This window comes from Perognathus longimembris, chromosome 8 (assembly GCF_023159225.1).
Source record: "Perognathus longimembris pacificus isolate PPM17 chromosome 8, ASM2315922v1, whole genome shotgun sequence".
Lineage (NCBI taxonomy): Eukaryota > Metazoa > Chordata > Mammalia > Rodentia > Heteromyidae > Perognathus > Perognathus longimembris.
In genome coordinates, this window is record NC_063168.1 from 25619958 (window position 1) to 25630526 (window position 10569).

Consider the following 10569-nt stretch of genomic DNA (forward strand, 5'->3'; position numbering starts at 1 on the left):
ACCTTCCGGGTTCTGGAGGTTTAGGTGATGGGGAGGCAAACAGCAGTCCTCTTCTGTCGCGATGTTTCTTAGGGGCCCTTGGTCCTACTCTGGACCTGTCCCTAAGACCCAAGTTAACCTACCTCTCAATAGGAGCGCAGCGCAAAGTCCGTGCAGGTGCGTGCGTGCACGTATGCTTTTGGCCGCACGCCGTGGTAAGACCCTAGAGCGTGCGTTTAGCTTCGAGCCCCCGGCTCCGGGGGGCGGGACCGAGCGTGCGTCACTGCGTGCGTCACCGGCGGTGCGGCCCAGAAGCCCAAGCGGGGCTGCCAGCAACTTCCGGGGGCAGAGGGGTGGGCAGTGAACATGTCTAGGGAGACGATCCCGACGCCCCTCGCGGCTTCTCCGCTTGGGATTGGTATTCTCTGAGAGAAGCAAAGGACAGGAGGAAGGAACAGGTTAGAGGGACCGCTGCAGGCCACGTACACCCGGTAAATCGTCCTCCCCGTCTCGGCTGGCCTGGGAGGGGGGCGGCCCTCGGAGCCACGCCCCGCGCACGCGCGCCTGGAGCCAACCACACTTGGCGGGCGCTTACGTGACGCGGGGCGGTGCGGAGGCGACTAGAGGGAGGGAAGCTGCAGGAGGTGGGGAGGGAAGCTCACGCGGAACCTACGGCGGTAGCAGTAGCGGCAGCATGGCTGCGGTCTACGGGGGTGTCGAGGGGTGAGTGCAGCTCGACGGCAGGAGTCCGGGACGAGCGGCGTAAGCCACCCCAGGCCAGAGGGCGGGGCAGCAGATACTGGTCAGGTCGGGAGGTGAGGTAGCCTTGTACCTCAAGGTCCGGTCAGTCAGGGCTCTGGGCCTTGTACAGGACAGGTGTGCGTACGCGCAGGGGCGGCCGGGCGCGAGCGACCGTGTGTGCCACTCCGGGAGAACGCGATTTCATGGCCACACCTCGGGTGGGGGCTCCTTTGTGTTTCTTGGCGGGACCACGCCCCTTTTCCCTGCACGAACTACCCACTCTGCCGTGCAGGCTAGGGAAGCGGCTCCTTCCCTCATACCCACTAGTCCCAGGGAGAGTTGCAGAACAGGTGTCAGGTGGGAAGTTGCATGGCGGAGAGTGGGAAAGATGTAGAAGCTAGAATTTTCAATTTTAGTTTCATTTTTGCCGGAGGGTATCTTGATGCCAAAGCTGCGGGCTTCAGTTACCACAGATGTCAAGTGAGGACAGGGCTAAACAAAATGATTGATTACCAAGCCTCTGACAATGACAGAACACTGTGAATTTGGTTGTGTCAAATCAGGGCAAGATAGAAGGCTCTTATCTGTTCATTTAAATCTGAGATTGGATTCACTTCCCTGGCAGCCACATTTTCCTATCTTTCATATGGGTTGTTAAGGTGGATTCTTTCTGGCCTGTATCCTGTATCCATGGCACTTTTTTTAAAGTTTTCATTCAGCCTTGTTATATTCATCTACACAACGTACCCACTAAAGGAAACCTCGTCAAGAGATTGTTTTGGATCTGCCACCCCTTGAAACTCATGCCATCTTTGATTACTAGGTCATCTTTGTTCTCTTAATTTTAAGATACTTCCCAAAGCATTGATAGGTAGGAAATATACAGCTCACCACCACAGATCTCAATCTAAACTCCCCTGTAATTACCATTAATGCATTTAATGGCTTAACCATGTATCTGTTCTCCCTGACATTTGGTAAGCATTTCTCACAAGCCTATCTTGAAGACCTTAGCAGCTGAAAGTCAGCTGTTACTGTGAGAGGAGCAGAGGTGGATATTCCATTGTCTTTAGCTATATTGCCCAAGTATCGTCTGAGCTAGGCTCTGCCGTGCTTTGGAGCTTGAGCTAGTGAGTCATAATCTAGGAAAAAGCAGAAACAAAATGATGAAATGTGTGTGTGCTCACATGTCAGGATTGGGGCTTGCATGTAGAACCTTGTGCCCTTCCTGGGCATTTTGACTCATCGGTTATTACTCTACCACTTGAGCCATGCCTCTGATTCCAGTTTTTTGCTGGTTAATTGAAATAAGAGACTCAGATTTGTCTGCCCAGGCTAGTTTCCATCCACAATCCTGGGATCTCAGCCTTCTGAGTAGCTAAGGTTACAGGGATGAGCCACGGGTGCCCAGCTTGAACACACTTGATAAAGAGAAATCTTAGATAACATTGATGCATCGTGAAGGCTTAACTAACATGGGCCTTGTATCAGAGAAGTTTCCAAGGTCCAGGTCACAGTTAATTAGGTTCTCACAGGGTAGATAGCATATCCCCAAAGCAAGGTAAGTGAGACTTACATTTCCGTTTCAAGAGCACAGCCAACAACTAAACCATAAAGGTGGGTTACTGGGTTGTGGAAATTGTTCCCTCTATTACACTGTCCTCTGCCTGTAACAAAGACTACACAAGTTGAGCTCTTATCTGCAGGTTTTCCTGGGCAGAACTAAGTGCCCTCTTGTGTTCTATAGGGGAGGCACACGGTCCAAGGTCCTTTTACTGTCGGAGGATGGGCAGATCCTGTCAGAAGCAGATGGACAGTGCACAAACCACTGGGTAAAAAAGTTACACTGAGGGTTCTGGAGGGCTTTTTTCTGGTTTTGTATCTTTAACTCCTGTTGAGGAGGTGGCTGGGATTCGGAGAGCAATCAGTAGGGGCTATAAGGTCCTCAAGCCTTCATAACTTCTCCTTCCCTGTTGGAGCCAGCTCATCGGGACAGATGCATGTGTGGAAAGAATCAACGAGATGGTGAACAGGGCCAAACAGAAAGCAGGGGTGGATCCTCTGGTACCCCTTCGAAGCTTGGTGAGTCTAGGGTAAAACCCAGGAATTAAGCCAGCAGCACTGAGATAGGTGGCAAGTTTGGACTAGAAGAGTTGATGACTATAAGAGGATAAGGCTTCCAAGTCCTAGTTCCTGGTGCCCCAACTTAATCTTACCCATTCTCAAGGCTTTATTTCCCACCTGTCTTGGAGGGCCATTGAGACTGATCTGAATCCCAGCTTTGCTACTCAACATCAGTGTGAGCCTTAAGAGGTTATTTACCTTAAAAGGTCACTCAATTTCCTTATTTGGAAAATGTGGATAGCAGTAGCTACCTTAAGAGTTGCTGAGGAAGTAAAATGACCTGACACTTTCCAGAATGGTTAGCACAGTCTGATCCATAAGCAAATGTTAGCTCTTGTTGCTTCCAGTTCAATCTCTCCCAAATTGCTATAGCATTGTCTTCTCCCTGGACATGGAAGTGAGATGTTCTCTAGGCACAGCCAAACCTATGTATTTCAAACTATCTTTCTCCTTTGATTTTTCTAAAAGCATGGCTAGCTCCCACACTTCATCGTGGTGTTTATGAATCTTCCCTTTCCTCTGTCCATCTCTAGTCCAGGCTGTTCTTGTCCATTGTCTTCTGAGATACTGTTGAGTAGAAGAACTGGGGCTGGGTGAACAGGGAATGGCCAGAGGGAGAGGGCAGGAGGCAGGCATTAGGATGGGAGAGGGCTGAGAAAGGAGATGGGTTTGGGGTTCTACTCACTTGCTCATCTCTTCTATGGCCTAGGGCTTATCCCTAAGTGGTGGGGAGCAGGAAGAAGCAGTTAGGATCCTGATGGATGAGCTGAGGCACCGATTTCCCTACCTGAGTGAAAGCTACATAATCACCACAGATGCTGCCGGCTCCATCGCCACAGCTACACCAGATGGTGAGAACGTGGGGGCAGAGGTGAGGTTGAGAACTGGTTTTCTTGGGAAAGCCCCAAGTAGCTTGAAAACCTTGCTTACAAATATCTGGAAGGCAGCCTTTGTCATATTCCACGCAGTTCTGCTTTCATGAGCCAAAGTCTCTGCTACAGCAAAGATGAAGGGGGAGAAAGAGAAGTAAGGAGTGGAGACAAAGACAAGATTTCACTATAAGGAGGGAGCCCTTGATGGTAATGCCATGAGAAACAGGCTAGGGGAAGCCAGGAGTACAGAGGAGAATGTGCAAGAGCTCTGATAGTATGATGAGTGCTGCATCATGGGACTGGTGTTTGAATCCCAGCTCCAAGGGTTGGATTCCCAGCAATGCTAAAGGAAGAACCCAAACTGAATTCCAGCTTCTAGCATACTAGCTTACTGTCTTGGAGAAGCTAAGGAACTCTTAAGTTTCAGTTTCCTCATCTATAAGTGAGATAGTTAAATTCACAAGGTAACTTTCGGGTACTGATGATCACCAAAAGAATGGGGTTTAACACAATCTGGCAAAGTAGGCACTCAGTAAAGCAAGGAGAGTCGCCTGAAGACTGACTAGGCAAGAAGATACATTCTCTTATGAAGATACAGACTATGGTCCTCTTGGAGTTTGTCTGAAATCAAGATGCTCCCCTTTGGCAGCTAGCTTGGCTTGGTTTTCTCATGTTGGGTGTGTGTGTGTGTGTGTGTGTGTGTGCGCGCGCACGTGCACATGCACTCGTGCTGGTTCTGCGGCTTAAAAATTAGGGCCTGGGCTTTGTCTCTGAGATTTTTTTTTTTTTTTTTGCTCAAAGGTACCATTCTACCAGTTGAGCCACAGCTCCACTTTCACTTCCAGCTTTTTGGTGGTTTATTGGAGATAAGAGTCTCACAGTCTTCCTGCCCCAGCTGGCTTTGAACCACTCTCCTTATCTCAGCCTTCTGAGTATCTGGGATTATAGGCATGGGCCACTGGCACCCATCTGCTCCTCTTTGAGACTGGATGGTGCTCTCTTTTCCCTTTTTGGTTGGAGGGGTTTTTTCTGTCTTGTGTTTTCTCAATTGGAAGCTACTGCTCTATAGGGCTGTGGCCTCATTGACCCTCCTGTGTGCTTTCTCCAGGTGGGATTGTGCTCATCTCTGGGACAGGCTCCAACTGCAGGCTCATCAACCCTGATGGCTCTGAGAGTGGCTGTGGTGGCTGGGGCCACATGATGGGAGATGAGGGCTCAGGTGAGTTCACACTGGTCTTGACTCAGGAGTCTGGACTTCTTCCTATCCTGCAGGTCTCCATATCTTACTATTGCCTGCTGACTCTTGGGGCTCTTTGGGGAGAGAGCCTAAACTTGACCATTCCATGTGCTGTCAGGTCATAGAGATATGAATGCTAGACTGGCCACTTCCTTTCTTTTTAGGAGTGTCTTTCACCCAGAATTCAGATTCGTGCTTCAGTACTATGGCTAATGCTGCCTATACTAACTTTTGGAGACCTTAGGGAAGAGTTGAACCTGAAGGTCCTAAGTGCCATGAATCTCCTGTTAGGAAACATCTCCCACCTATATTATGTATATAGCCCATGTACATTTTCATAGGGGCCTTTGGGTCCCAGCTCATGCTATGACTAGTAGTGTTTGGACAGCTGACCAACCTGTCTTTGAGTAAGAGCTAGTGTGATAGTGGTTCACTTGTTCATTTTACTTCTCCAGCTGTTCTTACCTGGGTCAGTCAGATACAATTTAGTCTTGAAATTTAATTTGCTGTAAAATCCAAGCAGACCACTGACCTTGTCCTATCTATATTTGTTTTTTCCTGGTGAGTAAAGTCCCTCCGAGAGATTTCCCTATTGCCCTTCTCTGCTCTCTGCAGCCTACTGGATTGCACACCAAGCTGTGAAAATAGTGTTTGACTCCATCGACAACCTAGAGGCAGCTCCTCATGATATTGGCTACGTCAAGCAGGCTATGTTCAGCTATTTTCAGGTACTCACCTACTCCTAGTAAACACCTAGAGTAGGGCATTGGAGACTCAGTGACTGTAGGACAGTACCTGTATGGGCTAAGGGTGGGTCAGAGACTCAAAGATTGGGGTGGAGAGGTTGTAGGTAACAACTGGGTTTAGATGTGAAATGTGAAAAGTGCATTCCAGAAAGGGGTCATGAAGAAAATGTGGTTTGATGACAAGTGGTTAGCCAGACTTCCTTCTTGGGCAGCTAAAACATACTGGGAGAGCAAAGCAAAAGGTCTGGGATAAAATGAAACCTGCAGGGGGAGGTCAGGAGGCAGAGACCACGTTGAGTTTGCACACATTCATTAGATTCTGGCCTTATGTAGGCTAAGAAAGCCCATTAAGAGGTGGGCAGACTGGGGGCTGGGAATATGGCCTAGTGGTAAAGTGCTCGCCACATACATAGAAAAGCTAGAAGTGGCATTGTGGCTCAAGCGGTAGAGTGCTAGCCTTGAGCAAAAGGAAGCCTAGGACAGCGCTCAGGCCCTGAGTTCAAGCCCCAGGACTGGCAAAACAACAACAAAAACAAAGAGGTGGGCAGACTGGTGCCAGTGGCTTATGTCTGTGATCCTAGCTTTTCAGGAAGCTGAGATCTGAGGATCGATGTTCGAAGCCGTTCTGAGCAGGAAAGTCTGTGAGACTCTTATCTCCAATTAAACTCCAAAAAGCCAGAAGTGGCTTTTTTGGTGGCTCAACTGGTAGAGCACTAACCTTGCACACAAAAGCTCAGAGACAGTGCCCAGGTCCTGAGTCCAAGTCCCAAGATTGGCACAAAAAATTAAAATAATTTTTAAAAAAGAGGTGTGCAAGGAGACTTTAGGAAAGAACAGCCTGCACTCAGGGCATCAGGTGTTGACTATGCAGTGCTCATTTGTAATGGGTAAGTGGAGACAGAGATAAGAGGGAGAGAAGAAACATACATTCGACAGCTGTCTCAGCTTGACAGCCAGTCTTTTGTCCAGCCATTTAGAAAGGTAGGACTAGGGCTAACATAGGAAATTGAAGGTGTTAGGAAGGAGGGCCTTTCTTCTCAGGGCTGAGGGTTGGTGATTAAAGCGGAACCCTGGCCTATACCTAGGAAAGCAGTAGGGGGAAGTGCAGTGAAGCGGTCCTGTCCTAGCCAAGTTGGGCAAAAACTTCATGTCTATCAGTGTGTCTATCATTTGCTCTTAATACCCTTTAGTACTTTGTATAAGGTTGTAAAGGAGATACTACATTGCTGTGGAACTTGGATCTTCAAATTTTAGTCCCTCACTCCCTCCTTTCCCCTTAAAATGTATTCTGGAGAATCCTTAGTGCCTTGGGGTGGGGGTGGGGGGACTTAGAGATGTTATGGCTGTGCAAATTTGTTAAAAGAAAGACCTCCGAGTTTGGGAGAAGTGATTCTTTTTATTGGTTGCAGTACTTCTCAGAGCCTTTGGTTTGGTAATGTGTGTTATGATTCTCTAAGGAGAATTGCTTGGTGCATTTTCCTTAGATTCCATTAAAGAACTCTTTCCCAGAGCATTTCAGGAATTACAGAACCCTCTGGTGTACACAGATCTGTACTCTGCTGCTGTAATCTGTAGTAAGCAATGAAGTCTGGGTTGGGAAAAATCACAGGTTTTCTCAAGTGAGAAACCTCAAATCTCTGCACTTTCTAGACCTGATGAAACACCAACTCCAAAAACAAATGTAGAGATTTTGGAAGACCAATTAGGGTGAACAAATTGGAGATTTTTGCTTCTGATGACCGTCTTGTGCTTCTTTGTCTCTCAGGTGCCAGATCGGCTAGGAATCCTCACTCACCTGTATAGAGACTTTGATAAAAGCAGGTTTGCTGGGTTTTGCCGGAAAATCGCAGAAGGTACTGGTATCAGGGAAGTTCCCTTAAAAAATTCCTAAGTAGAGGGTAGAATGGAGTGCAGATGCAGCTTAGATGCCAGTTTTCCTCTCATGAGGTGGCCTCAGTGTTCTGCTATCTAGGCTCCTTGGCTCTTATTTGTGGCAAGAACCTTGAAAGGCTGAAGGACAAGGGCACTATATTGACAATGTTTTTATAATACCTTTCTCTCTATGGCAACTCTCATGGCCTGTGTAAGCTACATACCTATTTTTAAGGTGTCCTCGGACACATTCATAAGTTTTTCTTGTGTTTGTTTGTTTGTTTTCCAGTTCTGGGGCTTGGACTCCGGGCCTGAGCACTGTCCCTGGCTTTGTTTTGCCCAAGGCTAGTACCCTTCCACGAGTCACAGTGCCACTTCTGGCCTTTTCTATATATGTGGTGCTGACGAATCGAACCTAGAGCTTCATGTATACAAGGCAAGCACTCTTGCCACTAGGCCATATTCCCAGCCCTCATTTTTCTTTTTGAACTGATACTTAAAGAAAAGGGAAGGGGACTAAGGAGAGTTCAACATAGAATTTATAATTCTGTACATTGCTTTCTTCCCCGGAAGGGCCACTCCCTTAATTTAGATACCTTAGCCTGAGGGCATTCTAAGGCTGTTTTAGATGCTAGGGTTGGGGCTTATTCACAGTACTGAGTCAGGACAGACAGAGTAACCGCAGCTGGAGGTATATAAGGTACTTAGAGCTGTTAGCCAGCTTCTTAGCCGGGGCCCTAAGTCCTCAGAATTGAGAGACAGAAATGCAGTCTGAGTGTTATTAGAGTCCAATGCCAGTGCCAAGGTGCTCTCGTCGGGCAGGGGGGTGAGCCACCTCTGACACCAGGTACTTAGTGCATATCTAGGGAAGATGGAGAGGTAGCAGTGAGACTTAATTACCTCTGTTATGGGGCACACAGTCATCCTGAGCTAGACTTCACTAGTCACAGGTGCTCCTGAGGTTGCTGCTTTAACACAGAAAGAGAATAACCCAGGACAGATCACCCTTAGGCATTCTCCAGCCCCCCTTTTCTCTCCTCCCTGCCCCAGGTGCGAATCAGGGAGACCCTCTTTCCCGTTACATCTTCAAGAAGGCTGGGGAGATGCTGGGAAGACATGTTGTAGCAGTGTTGCCTGAGATTGACCCAGTGAGTTGTGGGGAATGAAGGCAGGCAGCTGCTGGCTAGGTTTGGCCCTTTACTTTGTTGATGGGACTGTCTGTGGGCTCTCTCTCTCGACTTCCCCTCGCTTGGGGGGGAAGAGGCTTGTCCGCCCCTTCCTGGGTGGCCCTTTATCGCTCTCACGAGGGAGCGATGGCCATGGGTAGCCTCGGTGGCGTGTGGTCGCAGGGTGCCCCAAAGCCGCCAAGAATGACACGGGCACGAGGGTCCCTGGAGAAAACCTCTAGGGCTTCTGTTTATTCAAATGAGGAGCCTCCCAGATATACTCCAAAGGCGGGCACAAGAGAGGGGCCCCTGATTAGTCCCAAGGAGCTGTCCCTCAAGTGATGTCAGACTTCCTTCTCTTCCGGTTAAAGACAGGAAGGGAAGGGACAGGCTGAGGTCAGCTGTGGCCCCTTAAAGGTGCAGCTGACCCCAACAACTGTCCATTAAACCCTGTGTAAATTGTACACTATTTTAGATGAATTTAGGGTATGAGGCAAAAAAATCTGCCTCAAACACAAAACTGACTCCTCTCTGTGAGTCAGTCTTTAATGTGTATTTATATTTAGCAGATTGGTTTAATGTGTTTTGCTGTCCTTTCTGTTCATTCCCTTCCCTTCTATCCTCTCTATTGTTTAATTTATATCTTCCTTTTTCCTCCCTTGATCACTTTCCTCCCTTCTGTTTCTTAGCTAGAGGGAGGGTATCTGGGAGGGAAAGGTTGGTGTAAGGAAACTACTCATTGGCTTGCTCGGCCCACAGCATCCATTTTCTCTCTTCTTCTCAGGTCTTATTCCAAGGGGAGATTGGTCTCCCCATCCTGTGTGTGGGCTCTGTGTGGAAGAGCTGGGATCTGCTGAAGGAAGGTAAGCTTGAGTGTAGGGGAGGGATGAGATGGGAAAGGGCAGAGGATGGGCTGGAGAGGGCCCTGGGAAACCTGAGTACCCCAGGGAGCATTAGGACTTGCACTCTGGGGCCTGGGTAAGACACTCAGCCTTCACTGCTATTGAGCCCTTTTACTCTGTCCTGTCCAACCTTCTTCAACGGTTTGAACTCCTAGGCTATACATGCTATGCAAGTGCTCAGCTGTAACTGGGTCCCTATGTCCTGGTGCTTCCTGAGGACTTAATACGCGGGCCTCTTCAGAGAAGTGCCTTGGCATCATTGTTCTTTCCTCCCCACTGTTCCCCACATAGACTGCCAGTCTCTTCTCATCCTAACCTTCCTTTCTTTCTTCCAGGTTTCCTTTTGGCACTGACCCAAGGCCGAGAGATCCAGGCTCAGAATTCCTTCTCCAGCTTTACCCTGATGAAGCTGAGGCACTCCTCTGCCCTGGGGGGTGCCAGCCTAGGGGCCAGGCACATTGGGTACCTCCTCCCCATGGACTACAAGGTCAATGCTGTTGCCTTTTACTCCTATACTTTCTCCTAGGGGGCTGGCCCTGGCTCCACCTGCCCCAAACTCAGTGGACATTGGGTGTTGGAAGGGAGGGGTCTTTTCAACCACATATAGAAAATAAACGCACTTTACCTACTCCCACGAACCCAGTTGGATTATGTTATCAAGCACCTTCACTGTGTACATATTTAGTGTACCTCAAGTAGGTATCATAGAATTATCAGGAATTAATTTGTCCTGGAATTATCTCCAAGTGCTTAGTCTATGATTTTCTTTTCTTTTTTTTTTTTCTTGGCCAGTCATGGGGCTTGGACTCAGGGCCTGAGCACTGTCCCTGGCTTTTTGCTCAAGGCTAGAACTCTGCCACTTGAGCCACAGCGCCACTTCTGTATATATGTGCCTTTTGTATATATGTGGTGCTGAGGAATTGAACCCAG

General features: G+C 48.4%; 1 protein-coding gene across 2 annotated transcripts; it reads left to right on the forward strand.

Moving 5' to 3' along the window:
• Positions 1 to 451: 451 nt before the first annotated feature.
• On the forward strand, positions 452 to 10273 carry Nagk (N-acetylglucosamine kinase). Of its 2 annotated transcripts, none has more exons than XM_048352698.1 (10): positions 452 to 470; positions 2468 to 2552; positions 2704 to 2802; positions 3554 to 3695; positions 4825 to 4935; positions 5569 to 5681; positions 7465 to 7552; positions 8622 to 8719; positions 9522 to 9600; positions 9975 to 10273. In XM_048352698.1, the coding sequence occupies exons 3-10, from the start codon at positions 2743 to 2745 to the stop codon at positions 10163 to 10165; spliced, it is 882 nt and encodes a 293-aa protein (XP_048208655.1). In that variant the 5' UTR covers positions 452 to 470; positions 2468 to 2552; positions 2704 to 2742; the 3' UTR covers positions 10166 to 10273. The 2 variants fall into 2 exon arrangements, with proteins under 2 accessions (XP_048208655.1, XP_048208654.1); XM_048352697.1 differs by lacking the exon at positions 452 to 470 and adding an exon at positions 577 to 702.
• The last annotated feature ends 296 nt before the right edge of the window (positions 10274 to 10569 follow it).